This window comes from Colossoma macropomum, unplaced genomic scaffold, assembly GCF_904425465.1.
Source record: "Colossoma macropomum unplaced genomic scaffold, Colossoma_macropomum, whole genome shotgun sequence".
NCBI lineage: Eukaryota > Metazoa > Chordata > Actinopteri > Characiformes > Serrasalmidae > Colossoma > Colossoma macropomum.
The window spans coordinates 9,505,741-9,524,822 of NW_023494788.1; the positions used below are offsets into that span (position 1 = coordinate 9,505,741).

Genomic DNA, 19,082 nt, shown 5'->3' on the forward strand with positions numbered 1-19,082 from the left:
ATGTGTGTGTGTATGTGTTCTGTGTTATGTATACTATGTAAATACTTTCTGATTGGAAAGCATTCTTGAGCATGGGAAAGGCGCTATATAAATGAAAGTGAGACGATGATAAGATTTTGGCCTGACATTCAGGGTTTTGTTTTGTTTTTTTAACGATCTTCCTGAGATCTTCAGAGAGGTGCATGTATGGCATTGTAAGGCAAAACAGTACCCAAAAGAAAACATATTTTTTCATCAGAACTTGTTAGTTACCATCATTACATAGATAGGTGTGCTGGTAGTTTTGGACCCCTGGTCATTATCACCACCACTGTAATGAAAGAGGCCTGAATGACTCAGAAAGCCACTGATTTTTCCATTCAAATATCTCACCTATGTTTACATGTTCATGCTTGTTGTGTGAGGCTCATAATAAGAACACAAAGTTGTAGTTTTCATTATAAATGTATTTTGTCACAAAGTGTCATACATCATGTTCTGTATAGTGTTGTGATCTACTCTATAAACATAGTCCATCATAAAGATTACTTAGTTTACTTTCCCACTGAAACCAAACAGAGAGTATTGCTACAAGCCCACAATAGAAACAAAAGCCACTATGGCTTTGCGTTAAATGTGATCAGTCAGGCATCCGAACCACGACCTTTGATGTTCCGTGCCTTGATCCTGCTTGAAGGAACAGCTCTCTTCAGGCAGCCCATTCTGGACCATATTGATGCCTTTGTGTGACATTTACACTAAAGGAGGCGTTGAGTGGAGACAATGTCAATGTCACAAAATGTTCCGGGACTACAACCCCTGAATGCCTCCCAGATTCGGCATTCTGTAGGGATCCAGCAGTTTCACTCAAAGGCAAAACAGTGGGATAGTCAGGCATACAGTTTTGTGTCCATTGTATCCCATTTTATTTACCTAGATGCGTCCCTTAGTTGGTGGTGTTTAAGTCTATTGCTGTGGCGTTCACTTCAGACCTGCACAGCTGTGTGAGACTGGGAGAGGGGCAGGAGTTAGGACCATGTGGTGTTTCTATTGGTGGTTGATCACTTAACTTTCTGTACATATGATCACTCTTCACAGACATGTAGATAAGCGAACAGGTTACAGCAGATACAATCAAAAGCAGACCAATGGCATTGACCATTACCGCTCCACTCTTGTCCGATTTACACCCTGAAACAGCTTGCTCTGTTGTACTGACATTTATACAGTTCTTTAAATGGCCTTTTTGCAAGTCTGTAATTTCTACACATACCTCATACTGTGTCAGCGGGTGCAAGTGTGTGAGATTGAACACTTTTACATCTGATGGCACACGTGCTGTGAATCGTAAGGAATGGCGGTTTGAGACAGAGGAAGTGGACCACATGATATTTGACACAAAGCTGCTTTTAGGGGGTACCCAAGAGATCTTTAGAGAATGTGGTCGTATCACATCGATTTGTACATGTAAAGAAGTATTTGAAGGTTCTGGATAGTACCCGTTCACGGCCACTGAAACAGATCTCATGTCTGCCCCTATGAGATTGTGCGCCACGCAGGTGTACTGGCCTGCCTCTTTCTCCGAAATGTCGTATATGTCAAAGGTTCCCTCAGGATGCATGAAATACTTGCTTGAAGCCATTCTTGGTAGGATCTTTTCTCCTGAAGGGGTCACCCAGTAGATCTCCGGTTCGGGTTCTGCAAACGCCCTGCAGTGGAAGGACACTGAGCGTCCACTGGTCACGCTGATGTGTTCTGGAAGGCTTTCTGGAGAGATAACTGGGAGGCAGGTGTCCATCATTTCACGGAAGTGCACGTGTCTGACATGGTGACCTTCAAATTCCGGAGGCCCCGTGCATAACAGGGCCTCGGGCTCCATGAAGCGGATCTTGGTCTTGTTCATATTGATCCAGCGGACAACACAGTCACAGTAGATTGGATTTGAGTGCAAGCTTACTTCCCGGAGGCTGGGCAAGGACTCCACTGTAACATGATGAAGTGCACTGAGGGCATTACTGTTCAGCATCAGTGTCTCAAGCCTGGGCAGCTTATAGAAAGCATTGGGATGGATGTAGGACAGCCTGGGATTGTTGGTCGCTTCAATCTTTGTTAGCTCGGGCAGGTTGGTGACCGCAAAGCCATCTATCGAAACTAACTCTGGCATGCTGTTGATGCCTAACTCTTTCATGTGAATCATGTCCACAAAATCACCTCGACGGATTCTCTCAATGGGATTCTTATTGAGGTCCAAAAACTTGAGGCTTTGGACCTTTCTAAGGGCAACTTGGGGCACTATTGCAAACTTGTTGTCATAGAATGAGATGCTCTCCAATTTATTTAGACCAACCAGAGCATTGTCCGGAATTTCAGTAAGGTTCATTCTGGCTAGTACAAGACTGCGGAGATTGCTAAGAGGCTGGAAATTCATATCTTGTATTTGGGCAATTGGATTTTCCCCTATCATCAAAATCTCTAGTTGGCTAAGTGCGTGAAACCACTCTTGCCTGATCTCCTTTAGTTGGTTTGAGTTGAGATGGAGCCTCAGGAGGTTGCTGAGGCCATGAAAAGCCCCAGGACTGATCAAGGAGAGTAGGTTATGATTGACATAGAGCTCCTGAAGGTTTGGCAGGTGTGCAAAACAGTTATCATGGAGGTTGCTTATCCAGTTTTCCTCCAAATGCAAGGACACGAGCTGAGGAAGGTGACCTACATAGATGTCACTAAGAGTAGTTATGTTGTTTTGAGAGAGGTCAACTTCGGTTAAGTTAACCAAGTAATTCAGAGGTTTGTCAATCTTGGCAATGCTGTTGCTCTGTAACAGTAGCACCTGGGTGTCCGAAGGTAATGTTTCTGGAAAGAGAAAGAAGTCCCAGATCATTGCAGTCCACGGTTGGAGCCTCCATGTAAAGGGATGACGGAGAGAACCAGGGTCGGATTCCACACTTGCACAGCTTGGGGCATGCCACAGTCCGCTCAGACGAATGAACAGAGCCATTCAATGCCAGTCCTGCTAACAGACAAACCACAAAGAGCGGCTCTTTCATCTTGGCCTCCTTCTCCTCAGCGAGTAATTAGTCCTTACGGAGTGTGGAGTTAGCACTAACTTCACAAATACAGTAACATTTGTTAGTGCGTCAACAGGTTTGTTTTTCTGCTTCTGCCAGGTCCCCAATGTACTGATTTCTTTCCGTGTTGTCCTTGGCAGCGAGGAGCAACCTTTCAGTTTACCTGGTGTGAGGTTGTCAAGCTGGCTGCATATGTGAAGGTCAGTGTATCCTTTGGGGAGTGACGGGGAGCTCAGGTTTCTGCAGGGGATGTATCACTGTGTCTGCCATCGTTATTATCCTCAATCAGTCACACACATCAATTTCCATCTGCAGAAAATAGGAGACAGGAGAAATGTAATGAATACAATGTCACATTATGGGGGAGACTGAGCGGTATTGGCATTTAAGAATATTGAAACATATTGAGGCTTAGTGAGATTTTTATTGCTTTTTTTCCCCCTTCCAGTCAAAATATGAATCATGACTGCTTTGACCTTGTGTACTCTCATATATCATCTCGCCACTGACCTTTCTTGCATCATATTAAAATAGCTAAGATAATTATTGTTGTCTGAAGCTCAGCTAAAATGGGAATTATATATGGGGGAAATACTAATATTTCTATACTCAGTATACCTAGTTCTTTGATTCATGTGAATGTAGTATATAAGGGCTATAGCTAAGGGCTGCTTGGCCTCCTCACTTGAAAGCTAGGCCCCACCAGATTTCTGGCTGTACAAAGGGAAGAAAAAGTCCTTCAGTGTAGAGGTGGGTGATACCACAAAAATATAACATCATACTTGAAAATATATTCAACATTCAATGCATGGTACACCACACTGTTTCGAGTTAAATAGGACCAATTATGCTGTCTTCGTAGTGAAAAACATTTGATGAGCATCCTTTATGTACTGATGACATCAATGATATGCTCAGATAAGCACATATGGAATTTATCACAATAACAATGGAATAGTCACCATTTCCAGTGAAACAATGTAATCCAACTTGCGCTGTTACAATACAGAATAAACCCAAAGACCCTGAATTCTTGCATCTTTGTGCCTTTTACCAAATGAAACTGAAAAAGCTCTCCTTTCACTAATATCTGACAGCTGCTGTCACCAAGGCAACACTTAAACGGCTACATGCCACCATTGGTAATAACTCTGCCACAGCTTTGCCCTGCTCCTAGCACAGGCTACTATATAGTCGTAAAAGTTTTGGCACCCCTGGTCAAATTTAATTTTGTTGAATTTCTAAGTGAAAATAAGTTGACAAATAATAAGTCAAAGTAAGTTAAATAAAACATCCTATACAAAGAACCCACTTTTGCACATTTTAATAAGCAAAGAAACCCCTTTGCCCATTTGAATGAACAAATAAACAGTTACTGCTTATTTGCTGAATTTAACATGTTGGAAAAAATGTGGCCAGTGCAAAAGTTATGGCACATTTTAAATGTTATCTTTTTTTTCCCTAAATATGTTAACGTCAGCCAATAAATAGAGACTGTGCTCAGAAAATTTGCTGCGTTTAAGTTTGTTTAGTGTCGACCTCACTATAGCGATGTCTTTGAGGCATAATGCTTCATAGCTGGCTCTCTTACACACCAATAAAGCCCCCTTTAAAAAGAAATCTATTCATGCCACTCCAGTATAATGTAGATTATTTACCAAAATGTGTACGATTCATTCTGCCTGACTTATCTGTTTGTGTTGCGCGTCAGTATGTGACACCCTGAGTTCTGAGTCAAATGCCATCCCAGTTCAGTTAATAATTGCAAGCGGTTCTGGTCTAGTGAGTAGCAGAATTGTTTATCTTGGTACATATAGTCATCAAAGGCAGCTGAATGATCTGAGAGGCAATTATTTCACATCATCGGTCTCAGTAATAACCACTGTGGTTGTCTAGGCTGTGACACCTGCCATTGGGCATGGCAAGTTAGTACTGCTTGTGGTGGTAAATAATCAGGGTTTTAATTCAGACCTTGTCCCATCTATTATCACGTTGTCTTGTTAGAGATGACATCAAGTGTATCGAGGCATGCTACTGAAGCTGAACAGAGATAAACTGAACACCTGCTTAAATGGCTGATGATCACAAAGACATGCTGCATTCACCTGCAGGAAATAGCACATAACCTGTTTCAAAACAGGAGCAGATTCCTTGGTGAAGTCCCTAGTGTTTGGTCCAGTTGCATTATGCAGAAGGAAGTGAATGAGAGCTCCTCCAGGTGTGAGTACAATGTACCTTCGCCTGCTTTGGCGCCGTGTATTGATGTTTTGATTAATTTGTAACCTTGAGAGCAGAAGCCGTAGCACTCCAGGGCGATGTTAGATGAAGCTGTCGGTATTGCTACAGGAGCAGCTTTGCAAAGAGCCCCCCCTGTATGACAGTATGCATACATTAATCTGACTGTGGCAACGAGTCAACATGGGCAGGTGGGAAACAAGGTCTTTTTTTTCCTTTTTTTCCCCCTGTACAGCCATCTGTTTAAAGGAGAGACCTGCTTTAATCCATGCACAGCTTATGGACCAGGAGCTCTCACAATGTGGCTGGTCTCCCTTTGTAAATTTCAGTTGTTGTTATTATTGCTGAAATGTGGTTAACGGCACATGTAGGCAAACAGTCAGATGTCCCAGGCCTTTGGACTAGTAATGAGATTGTGTATTGTTTTTGCATGTGTTCACATATATAACAGGCAAGAAACACTCCAGTTGTAAGTACATATACTGTAGAAGTGCGATCTCTTCGGTACGCTTACAGATTAGTGCACTTTGAAGAGAACGTCAGGGTGACAAAGCACAACACATACTCTGTGTATATTTCTGTTTTTCTCTCCTGTTTAAAGCCTTTGCTCCTCCAAGGTTCACACACTAATTGAATTAGTTCCTGCTTGCAAATGCTTCGGTTCTGAGAGCTTTCCCTAACCGTTCTGCTCAGCTGTGCTCACGCCGTTAGCTGAAATGGGGATCTGAGTAGGGGGGAGTTCTCTGTGAACATGCAGTAAATGTTGTAGATTGATGGGACTTTTTGGGTTGCATTTCATTAGGATCTTTGGATAAAAGGCAACAGCTCAGTTCTAGTTATCTTTATGCCACTCTGCACTTCATACACATTATCTAACAACCAAAAGGGATAATCTGCACATTATCTAACCACAAAAACCCTAAATAATCGATGCTCGAGAGACGTCTGCTGTTAAGGAGGAAGTGTTGTTTGACAACAGTCTAATGCAGAGTGATGTCAGCATTTTCACATGCACCTTTACATCCACACTGCCACGCAATGCGACTACTGTATATCTTAAAGATTTATAGTCCATGATATACAGCACTATACCAGATTCATAGTTAAACATTTATAGTTTCTTCTGTCAGAGAAAAGCACTTCTCAAAATCCAGGGTCTCCACTTTCCTCTGAGCCCCTAATTCAACAGACAGCACATAAAGCAACCCCACTTCGCTATGTTTTATTCACAAGGCTGGAGTGAGAAGCCTACCTCCGCCGCATGTCTGGGTGAGCAGTAGGAGCCAAGTGTGTGTGTGTGTGTGTGTGTGTGTGGCACATGAATGTAGAGGATTGGAGGTGACACTCTTTCACGTTAAGATGACATTTTGCCCAAGCTGAAGCTCCCACTCCTGTTTTCTGTTTTTCTTGACGTGAGTAAATCACGGCGGGTAATTGGGTTTCTTGTCAGAAGGCTTGGGGATCGTAAACAGGAGGAAAATGCACGCTACCACTTGCACCGGTGAAGTGAATAGTAAATGGATCGCAGTGGTGGCTTTGGGCCGTTATTGAAGCAAACAAAAACTACCGACCCCTGTGAAGAGCTCGCTGGGATTGGTCAAATAAAATATCACAATATTTTCTGAACATATCACACTATCAGGTGATATTCAATATAGCATTAATGAAGTTATTGAATCAGAGTTTGGGCAGTGCTGTGATAAAAAAGTCTTACTGACCTGATATACACTTAAAAAAAGATGGTTCTTCAAGGGTTCTTTAGTAAAGAAAATTGTTCTAAATAGAACCATGAACAGTCAAAGAACCCATCGCAAAAGGGTTCTTCAGACTGATGGAGAATGAACTGTGAAACCTTTTGAAAAGGGTTCTGTATAGCTCCAAAAAGGGTTCTTCTATTATTAAACTTGTCAAGCTTGTTACAATAGAAGAGCCCTGTTTGGTGCCATATAGAAACCTTTTCAAAAAGGTTCTATATAGAACCATCTACAGCAGATTTTCCATCAATGTGAAGAAGCGTTTCACTATGCAAAGAACGCTTTAATCCTGCAAAGGGTTCTTTGAGTGTTCATGTTTCTATATAAAACCTTTACTAAATCTTAACTAAAGAACCCTTGAAGAACCATCTTTTTTCAGCTCACTCTTTTGTTCTCTTTTCTTCTCTTAAAATTACAAGGGAGCCTTACAGCATTGTAACTAGTGGTGACAGTGATCTGATACTATGTATAAGATATCAGCAGAAAATGCTGGATGGGATATCAGGGGGGAAAAAAAGAATGAATCAGATTCATTCCTTTAATAAATTCAGCCTAAAATGTCATGTTGGTAGCTGTATATTTCTTCCTGTGGGTTAGTAGAGTGTTTGAGCATGATAGCATAAGCTTAATAAAGCCAAGTCGTTTTTAAAGAAGAAATATCAGATCAGTATCATTATCAGCCGATCAGTATCGGTATTGGACAGTGGTATCGTGCCATCTCTAATAGTAAATTTTAATCAGACGGGAAACATTTTTTCTGAAAGAAAACTTTTTTATGGATTTAAGATAGCAGTATAAATGAATAACCGACTAACCACGAGCCCATAAATGAGCAATTAAATGAGCAATTATTTGACTAATTCTGTGAAAATAAAATTTTATTTTATTTCAATTCCAATAAACAAGCATTCCTATTTCCTATTTATTATTCAAGTTGAAGAACATTTTTGAATCATATGCATGAGGACATTTTTCCACCAGACTGGCCTACTAAAAAATGAAGCATACTGCTAAAGTGGTCAGTAGTGACCACTTATAGAGAGGACAGTAGCACAACTACAAGTGTACCACATTAAAAGTAAAGAGATAAGACAGACAACTGTTTCCTCCATGTTCTCCGAGAGTAAGTGAGGAAATCACATGGCTGTGCAAAGTTACAGAGAAGGACATGGTGAGCGGTGGTGGCTTTTGAGAGCTACTGAGGAACACTGAGCCAAAGCTGCTCTGGTCAAGGTATTTATGTTTGTTTTAACTAAGTATGATTAGTAATGAGTGTAAATGTGACTTTAAAGCTTTGGAATACTGAACTTTCAGTAGCACATCATTATATATTTTAGTTTTTTGCCATATAATCATGAACACTAGTCATCATCTTCAGTTTAAACAAGACCGGGCTGTTATGTAGGGAATGTTTAATGTTTAATTCACTGATTCCTGCTTCCATCTGTCAATTTTATGTTTCACAGTTTGTACATTGACCACTTTGTAATATCTCAGTGCATTAATAAAGAATTCAGTTGATGTGTGGATATATGAAGTATTTCATAATGGCTTAGAACGTGGATTATCCAGTCAGCTGTTAGACCCAGAACTGCCCTTCTTGTAACTGGTGTGCTGATGGGATGTGTCCTTGATTTGAGACTGGCCACTTTAATGAAATCATTGACCAGTGATGGTCGGTTATCAGTCAGAAGAATTGGCCCTAATTTGATCCCTAATTTAAAACTGTTTTTTCAAATCATTCTGAAGCTGAAGCACCCAATAAATTAAACACATTACAGTTAACAGTCAGATCCTGGATACCATCTGTACAATGCATGAAATGCAGATAATGCTCATATCATATGTTTTTCAATCTGGTAAAAAGGTAAAAGAAACTCACAATAAAGGGTAAACAAAACCTACAAATGCAGCTTGAGCACCCTAATGAGCACTTGATTTAGGCTTATAGTGTTATACTGCTGCATTCAAGTTCTTTACATGTAAAACTCTAATGCCATTAATGTGTCTTGTTTGCAAAAGTGTTGTAGACATAGCCGTCAGATATGCTTTCATTTCTTGCTAATAAACTCTTGTTGTACATCATCAGCTCCTATTAGCGTCTTCTTGGAGCCAGGCCATTCTTCAGCATTGACACTACAGTATTACATCAGTAATTACAGACATAGCTATTCATTCTTCCTCCATTAGCAGTCTTTGCTTATTAGGTCACAAAGCATTTCTGAGACACTTCAGCAATGTTAGATATCACTGATATCACCTGGCGGTGGTGTCTGTTACAGCCCTATGAACAAATCTTATTTCTGTACTGTTAGCATAGTAGAGTGATGTATCCATGAAACCATTAAATTTCTTTTTATTCTAAGTGATATATTTAGTAAAATAAGAGATAGACAGTCCAAGATATAACACAAATTAGCCGTGTTGATTTAAACCTAGTTTGCTTTTAATTTTGTTTTTTTTTTTGGTGCATATTTTATTTATTTATCCAACCTGGCAGTAAACTGTATATCAATATGGTTCATTTACTGGGAGCTTCAGATTGTTTTGAAAGAACAGTTTAAAATCCACTAAAAAATAAAATAAATTGTACATTTTTACAAAAGAATAAGTTTAAGGATAAAATGTAACATTCTTTTTGGTGTAATTGTAAGAGAAGAAATCAGAACAAATCAGTCCATTCAAAACAAGCTGTGAAGAAGTCTGTGCACCCCGGTCAAATCACGTTTTACTGATTTTCTAAGTGAAAGTAAGTTAATACATCCTCTACAGAGGACACACTTCTGCACATCTTAATACACAATTACTGTCCCAAACGTTCAAACTCGGCAATAAATAGAAATTGTGCACTAGAATCGCCGTATTTGTGTTTGTTCCCTGTGCAGGATGTGTTGACTTATTCTCACTTAGAAAATCAACAAAACATCATTTGACCAGGGGCACCCAAACTTTTACATACGACTGTATGTCGGGTTTGGAAGACATTCTTTTAGCATAAAGGACCAGCATTCAGGTAGCATGGATTCATTCACTTTTTTAATGGTAACTTATTAACTTTATCAATGCTAATTAATTGATTTTATCCATGCTATCAGAAATATTATATATTAATGTTATGACCTTACATATTTGGAAGATATCGTGTTATTGAATTGTATCAATATCAGTCCTGTAGCACAGTGTCTTGCTTGTAAATCTCTGACCTCACATTCATTTCCATTGCCATTCTTTAAGAAATGGCTCAGTGCCTCCTGACATTTAAAGTGCACCACTCTGGTGTAAATCAGTCATTTTGGTACGATTCAGAATTAATTAAAAAAAAAATACAGTTACTGCACAAATGTGACTGGTGAAACTACTTGTTTTATTATTGATGCATTCTTTTTTATAGCTGATATTATCATTAGAAATAGCCAATAATGTTATATTGGCCAAAAATGTGCATGCATACTTGAAAATAATATTAATTATACTTGATTCTAATATTACAAAACCAATGCCGTGAAATCATTACCCTCAGATTGTGCTTCGTGATGCACTGATGCATTTTTTACACTCCTTTTAGTGTTTGTGTTTTAGGATATATTAGGGTTTAAGAGGGGTTTGTTTTTGGCTTTAGTTGGTTACTCCACGTTTAGATGTAGCTTGGAATGAGTAAAGAGCCAGCGCGGATGCAGGTAGCAGTAAAGCAGGTATAAATAAAGTCCCTCCGCTCTCACCTGCTCTGCTCTGCTTGCGAATGAACAGCACCGGCGCAATTAATTACACTTCACTACTGCTGACAGAATCCCTGTGGATATTTCAACTATTTCTGCCTGCTATTATTCACCTCTGTTTCAGGCTTGTAGATCATCTGCAGTCCATTCTGTAGTGTTTCTGTCGTCTCTCATCTCCAGCCTTTTATCACCTGCTACCAAAGCACTTCACTCCTCACTGTATGTGAATATGAAGAACAGAGTGTTCTGTAGGAAGACGGTACTCTCTGTCGCCTTTCTCTCTCTCTCACTCCCTCATGTTTTACAGGTTTTAATCAGTAAATGTGCTGTGTGTGTATGGATATACTTAGTGATCAGCTTTGTTTCTAGAGATGCTTATGTAAGCTGAGCTTCTATTTAAGATGCCTCTGTAACCCTTTGGCTTCTAGCTTGCCTGTATATCTGTTGTCACCTCATAACTTTTTGTTCTTCCTTTATTTTTTTTAAACACCGTTTGTTGTTTAAATACGGTAACTGTGCAAGCCAGAGACCACCGTTCATTTATTTAATTTCCATGAAAGACGGCCAGGAGATATTTCTGAGCTGATTAGATATAACACAATCTAGTTGCATAAAAATAGGTGAATAAACGGGTGTTTTCAAAACAAAAAAATATATTAAAAAATTAAAAGAAAATGGGGCTCCTCACAGCCCTGGAAGACCCCTATCAGATAAACAGTACTGCAGCTATTGAGGCAGTCAATGTAGCTCCAAAGATAAATAAAATAAATTAATGAGATTCATCATGAAAGCAAGTAATCAGTCAATCTTGCGATTTTTGAGGAAGAATACAGTACAGGACTGTGCAAAAATGTCATTTTTTTCCAGTGAAAACAGCAATTAAGTACAAGTTATTCATTTTTCAGGAGACATTTCTCAGGAGATTAGATAGAAGATAATCCACTTGTATGAGGAAGAAGGAAGTCAAAGGAAAATAAGTGAAAAAACAAAATTTCCAAAACTGGAGTTCAAAATAATAAGATTAAGAGAGAAAATGGGACTCATAACAGCCATGCAAGACCTGGTAGACACCAAACCTGTCCCCGTCACAGCACTTAAAGCTTTTATCTTTGAGAGAGGAGAAAATCAAGCTGCTTTAGATCTGAAAATAAATCCACAGGTGTTTCTGTCCATCTTTCCACTGTGAGAAGATGACTCATCGCTATGAGTCTGAAAGGATGCGTAGCCGTCAAGAAGCTCTTACTTAAGAAAAAGCAAATAGACCAAAAATAAAAACACTGCAAATCAAATGAAGCTGCTGGCATTCTCCGAGCAATGGACTGACCACCCCAGAGTCCAGACCTCAGCATCACTGAATGTGTTTGGGATTATTTGGATTATGAGAAATAGAAAATGCAACCAACTACTAAGACTGTAATAAAGTCAAAGAGTGGACACACTAAATACTGAAAAATGTGAAATTCTATTTAGTTGTGAAGGCTTCTGTGTAACCCTCGGTTAAATATTTTTTGCTTTTTTATTGACACTGAAAAATGAATAACTTGTACTTAATGGCTGTTTTGACTAGAAAATTCTAGAAATGAAAGGTGGTCTCTTAACTTTTGTACTGGACATGCATGAGTCCCATGATGAATGGGCCAATAGAGGTGGTCTAAAATTACTGAATATGATGTGTTACTTTAGCTTGTTCAAGCTGAGAATGATTTTGCCTCTCAGAGTTATCATTTTGGAGATACAGATTGCCGCTGTTGTATCACATATGCATTTTTTTAGGTCATTTCAGTGCAACAGCTGTCCTTTGTGTACACTGTGTGAACATTTTGCACAAGAAGTATGTTATATCTATCTATCTATCTATCTATCTATCTATCTATCTGTCTGTCTGTCTATCTATCTATCTATCTATCTATCTATCTGTCTATTTGTGTCTGTCTGTCTGTCTGTCTATCAATCTGTCTGTCTATCTATCTGTCTATCTGTCTATCTATCTGTCTATCTATCTGTCTATCTATCTGTTAATCTATCTATATATCATCTATCTATCTATATGTGTGTCTGTCTGTCTGTCTATCTATGTATCTGTCTGTCTGTCTGTCTATCTATCTATCTATCTATCTATCAAACAAAAAAACAACAGAAAACAATAGAAACCTGAAAAAATATAACTGTGATGAAGTGCGGCTTCTTATTGTATCTCTAAACAATGAACGTCAATAAAAGCCAAATTCTACATACATCCTTTAAATCAGACCTTATGCTAAATTGGCTCTTTAGCCGCGTGTATCTAGAAATCAACAACTTTACAGTTGCACTCCAGACCTGCTGAGGACTGTAACGTGCAGGACAGAGTCTCACTACAGCAGCACGGTGCCTCCAGCTATTCCCCGCAGTAACGGACATTAAACAGAGCTCAGGGAAACACCAGACTGTTTAGTTTCATGCAAATGTGCTTCACCGCTACCGTGCCACATTCGTTCTGCCATCCAGGAAAAGGGCAGAAGAGGAGAGCAGAAGAGGGCGGCGGGCTGGTCAGGAAGTAGCAGGCATGCTCCATTTGTCGGATGTATCGAGTGTGGTTGCTATTGGCAGCAGGAGGAGAACCGTGTACAGTTTGTAGAGTCAGCCTGCACTGCTGAAGCTACAGCTGTATTTAGTCACTATATCTAATATCTAATATTTACTGTTAGAATATTATAACAATGTAATAATAATCATTATTATTGTTATAAGGATATTATAGGATTATTGAACTTATGTTTAGATTTTAAGTCATTTTATTAGAGCAATAATCTTATTCTATTGGCAGATAATTGTGCTTGTTTCAAAACATAATGCAGATTGTTTTAAGCATTAGAAAAGGAACATTTTAAAATTAAAACAAGTGAAAATGTCTAGAAATAAGTTAATCTTACAATAGTCTGACTGCAGTTTCATAATGAGATATAAGATATATTAACTAAATTTAAAATCATTTTTAAGATGTCAATTTGTTTTGCGGTTTTTAAGGTCAAAGAGCCTCCACAGATAAAGATTCTGTAGTAATTAAAATGAGCTTTTTCTTCACCTCCAAGATAAGAACCATTTAGGAAACCTTTATTGCGCAAGCGTGCACTAAAGTCTTCATTAGAAGGGTTCACATGGAGAGCGTGAGAACATTTGTGAGCTGTAAACACCGTGCTGCACTGTGTCATGCCTCAATTCAGTTTGACCAATGATGACCAATGCAGGTACAAACGGACGTTAGCATTTAACACTGAGGGACCTCTGAAAGAGTGGTGGAAGATGAAAAGATTTCTCTGAGATGAGTCTTGTGTCTTGTGTGCTGTGGGTGTGCTGCATATTGTCACTGTCAGATAAAAAGTGAATCATTTTTGTCTTTTAATTTTTTTTTTTTACACTGTTTGAAAATGCAAGATTTACATGGTGAGCATTTCATCATGAATGGGCCAAAATGACTTGGAATAAATCAGTAACCTCAACATTGACATATATTAACATCTATTTCTTCCATAACTTAAGAATAACTCTGTTTGCATCATAGTCCATGTAATTACTGAACAATAAGCCTGTAATTATAAGCCTGAAATTTTAAGGAGGTAAGGATGTTTTCTTGTTGTTGTTTTATTGCTTTCCATTAGCATTTCGGTTGTTTTCTGTACCATTACCATTTACAGCAACAATGAGCTTAACTGAATTTCATACTGTTGACTACTGACATCACTCCTCAGTGGAAAAAACTACTGCACTGAATTTACTTGGTTTAATTTGTCTTTTGCTTTATTTATTTTTGTGTTGATGTCATATTTTATTCATATGGAAATGATGTACGTGTGTGAATGCCACTGTGGACCCTTTATGCTAAAACTCTTGAGTCGTATTCCTTCAGCATAAAATCTGAAATCTTCCTGAGTGAGTTTTAAAGCTGTACATGTCTCCCCCAGAAAAAAGCCCATCTCATTATCCCCCGCTGTAATTTCTCTCCTTCATAATACCTGTGGAGTGTATCTGACTGCTAGTCATTATGTCATTGCCTCACACCACGTCTTCAGGCTGACCAAACGCTAAAGAAAAGCTTACCGCAAAGCTTTTAAAGACGTCGAGCGCGAGAGGAGACCGCGTACGCGTCGTAAAAGCAGACGCTGTGCCGTTTTCCTCTGGCTCAGATTCAGAATCCTCGCTGAAGCGCCTCTGCATTGCCACACTGTTCAAACACCCTCATCACATACGAAAGCCATGAGTCATATGAGGGGAGCTGAGCTTACCGCCGACAGAGAGAAGCGTCCTCCGCGCGCCGGAGAGAGACGAGTGAAACGTATTCCGCCTTTCACTGCAGTCACAAACCAGAGAAACACTCAGAGCCTTCTGTGATCAGCAGAGAGAAACAGACAGAGGTACAATCCACCGGCCTCAGCACTTCACTCAGAATGAGAGAGAGAGCGGTTAGCTCAGCTATTCATCCTCTCTCTCTCTCTCTCTCTCTCTCTCTCTCTCTCTCTCTCTCTCTCTCCCTCTCCCCAATCTCCGTCTCTCTTGCTCTCTCTCTCTCTCTCTGTCTCTCTCTCTCTCTCTCCCCCCAATCTCTGTCTCTCTTGCTCTTTCTCTCTCTCTCTCTCTCTCTCTCTCTCTCTCTCTCTCTCTCTCTCTCTCTCCCTCTCCCCAATCTCTCCCTCTCCTGCTCTTTTTCTTTCTTTCTCTCTCTCTCTGTCTCTCTTGCTCTTTTTCTTTCTCTCTCTCTCTCTCTCTCCCTCCCTCTCCCCAATCTCTGTCTCTCTTGCTCTTTCTCTCTCTCTCTCTCCCTCTCCCCAATCTCTCCCTCTCCTGCTCTTTTTCTTTCTTTCTCTCTCTCTTGCTCTTTCTCTCTCTCTCTCTCCCTCTCCCCAATCTCTCCCTCTCCTGCTCTTTTTCTTTCTTTCTCTCTCTCTCTCTCTCTCCCTCCCTCTTTTTCTTTCTTTCTCTCTCTCTCTGTCTCTCTTGCTCTTTTTCTTTCTTTCTTTCTCTCTCTGTTTCTTTTTCTCTCTTACCTTTCTCTTTCTTTCTCTCTCTCTTTCCCTCACTCTGTCTCTCTTGCTCTTTTTCTTTCTCTTTCTCTCTCTCTCTCCCCTCCCCACTCTCTCTCTCTTGCTCTTTCTCCCCACTCTCTTTTTCTTTCCCACACTCTCTCTCTCTCTTTTTTCTTACCCTTCCCTTTTTCTCTTTCTCTCTCTCTCTCTCTCTCCCTCTCCCCACTCTCTGTCTCTCTTGCTCTTTCTCCCCACTCTTTTTCCCCCACTCTCTCTTTTTCTTACCCTTCCCTCTTTCTCTCTCTCTCTCCTCCCCACTCTCTCTCTTTTTTCTTAACCTTCCCTCTTTCTTTCTTTCTCTCTCTCCTCCCCACTCTCTCTCTCTTTTTCTCTTACCTTTCCCTCTTTCTCTCTCTCACTCTCTTTCTCTCGCTCTCCCCCTCACCCTGTCTCTGTCTCACTCTTTCTGTCTCGTTTTCTCTTATACATTCTCTTTCTCTTTCTCAAGCTTTCCCTCTCTCCTCTCTCTCTCTCTCTTATTGTCTCTTTTTTCTCTACCCTCCCTTTTCTCTCTTTCAATCTTTTTGCCTTCCCCTCTCTTTTGCTCTCTGCCCCTTTCTTTTTCTCTCTTTCTCTCTTGTCTTTCTCTAATTCTACTCTCTTCCTCTCTCTTGCTGTCTCCCTCTCTCATACCTTTTCTCTCTCCCCACTTTTTATCTCTTCTTTCCCTTTCTTTCTGTCTTACCTCCTTCTCTAGCTCCCTTTCTTTCCTCTCTCTCTCCTTCTCTCTTCATCTCTCTTTTACCTCTTTGTCTCTCTCTCTCTCTCTCTCTCTCTCTCTCTCTCTCTCTCTCTCACTCACTCACTCTCTCACTCTCTCTGTCTCTAATGCTAAGAGCACACCGGCACACTCTGTGTGTGTGTGTGTGTGTGTGTGTGCGTGTGTGTGTGTGTGTGTGTGTGCGCGTGTGTGTGTGTGTGTATTCCGTTCGCTACTCAAAACATTGCCGTCTGTGCTGCACTCATAACACACACAGAGTCCAGCCCCCCGAGGACAACAAATCACTGGCCGTCTTTCAGACACTCATTGTGAGCTGGTTGGATGAGCAGAGCTGTCAATCAGTGGAGAGATCTGAGTAAGAAATGAAAAAAGAGTAGAGACCTTCCTCTCTTTCGTTCTCTCGTGCTTTTTCCCTTTTTTGCTCTTCCTCCACTGCATCCCTCTCTCGCTGACACTCAGCCTGGTCCTGGCTGTGTTTAGTCTGTGCTCTGTGTGGAGCTGCAGTAGTGTCTGTGTAAAGGCTGGTGTATGCTGAGGTTGCTGTGTGTTGTTATTGTTATTGAGTGCATCCTGTTGTGTAACACTAACGTAAACAGGGCTGTGACCTGTCAATCAGGGCTCTCTGTGGGAATTTGATGAAACTACACAAACAGTGATATGCAAAATTTGAACTCCTGGTCACATTGCACGTTTTGTTGATTTTCCTCCTCCACAGGGAGCAAATGTAAACATGGCATTTTTTTTTTTTGCAAATTTTAGTGCACAATTTCTATTTATTTGCATGTTAGAAAAAATAAAACCTAAAATATAAAATTTATTTTGTCCAATATAATCAATTCGTCAGAAAATAAACCGTAAGTGCGCATTAAAACTCACAGACATGTTCTCTGTAGAGTATATTGTAGAGTATCTGTGTATCTATATCTGTAGAGTACATTTTCTCTTTAGAGGTAATTTGATCAGGAGTACCCAAACCTTTGCATATGACTGTATACTTTATCTTGAACCAGTCCAGCACCACAAATGACATTACAGAACCTCCTGTGGTAAAATGAATCCAGCTCTGATGGTGCTTTACTTTCATTGTGGTTACTGAATAATTTGGTTTCTGGATAATAAGCCTTAAGATTGTTAACTGAATAATAAGCCTGAAGTTTAAAAAATGAAAATCATGGGCTCCCGAGTGGCGCAACAGTCTAAGCGTTGGCCCTATGATTAGGAGATCGCGAGTTCAATCCCTGGTGATGCTACAGCCACATCAGGGAGTCCAAGAGAGCACAATTGGCCTCGCTCTCTGTGGCCTGTGTTAGCCTTCGCCCTCCAAGCGTTGGTAGTATTGTGTGACTTGGGGAGTCCTAACTAGCGGGTGGAATTGGCGACGACTACATTGGGGAGAAAATTGGGTTAAAATCCAAAAAAAAATAAATAAAATCATTGCGAGTTCGAAATCATAACATTTTTTGTGGCATATTTCTTACTGAAACATGCCGTTAAGGGCATTTTTGCTTGATGTTAGGTGGTGAAGGGAGATGGTGATGTTAAAACTCAGCAGACAATGTAGAGATGGGAAAAATACTCACACTTCCATCAAGGATTACAGGACAAGAAGAATTTGTCTTTTAAATATGATATAATATGAAGAATTGAGCTTCATATAACCAGGAGCAGGAACTAACAAATAAGAAGGTCTGTTTGATTTCAGGTTGACTTTAACCATGCAGCCATTACACTTTACTGTCTTGAAATGCAATTTGAGTAAAAAAAAAAAAATGTTATGCACTGTGAAAAAAAATCCCATAATTTAGTAATGTAGAGAGTATTATTTGCAGTGTGGAACCTTCTAGGCTTCAGAGAATGCCTAATAATTTCTGTGAAATAAAAAATAAATGTTGATTATTTTTAGTAAATTGTTATTAAATATAATCATCATTCTTTGTTGTACTTAAACTTTGCAAGTATTGTGGTAATACTTAACTTTCATTGTTAAGTTTTGATGGGAAACAAAAGTGTTAAAATCTTGGAACGCCCAACAGAAATTTGTCCCAACAGAAATTTGTCCGCTCAGGATTTTTTGCTCTGTGGTATCTAAGTCAGTGCAGCCAAGTGAGCTCCTCCATTGTTTAGGACTTCAGGAGCTGAACAGAAGTCCTAACATGTCAGATTAACCACTAACATAATTAGACACTGACAGTGGAATCAACCAATCACGTTTGATTTGTGGGTGTGACCACTGTCGTGAGAAAAAATGTCACACTAGGCCTTTTGGAAGTTCTAGATACTTAACTGACCATGAATATGAGCACCTAAAAATGATTGTTCTTTAAGGGTTCTTTAGTAAAGAGGATGGTTCTTTATAGAACCATCAACACTCAAAGAACTCTTTGCATGATTAAAGCGTTCTTTGCATTGTCAAATGGTTCTTCAGATTGATGAAGAATGTGCTGTATATGGTTCTATGTAGAACCTTTTTGAACAGGGTTCTATATAGCACCAAAAAGGGTTCTTCTACTGTTATGATGTCAAGCTTGTATCCATAGAAGAACCCTTTTTGG

At 39.8% G+C, this 19,082-nt stretch overlaps 2 protein-coding genes across 3 annotated transcripts in view; one reads left to right on the forward strand and one right to left on the reverse strand.

Moving 5' to 3' along the window:
* Positions 1 to 19,082, forward strand: part of immp2l (inner mitochondrial membrane peptidase subunit 2) — a 146,117-nt gene that overhangs the window by 115,764 nt on the left and 11,271 nt on the right. The window lies entirely within an intron of this gene.
* On the reverse strand, positions 429 to 15,232 carry lrrn3a (leucine rich repeat neuronal 3a). The gene is given in 3 exon segments (XM_036568284.1): positions 429 to 2,833; positions 2,835 to 3,353; positions 15,012 to 15,232. Coding segments are annotated over 2 exon segments (2,097 nt in total). The 5' UTR covers positions 3,024 to 3,353; positions 15,012 to 15,232; the 3' UTR covers positions 429 to 925.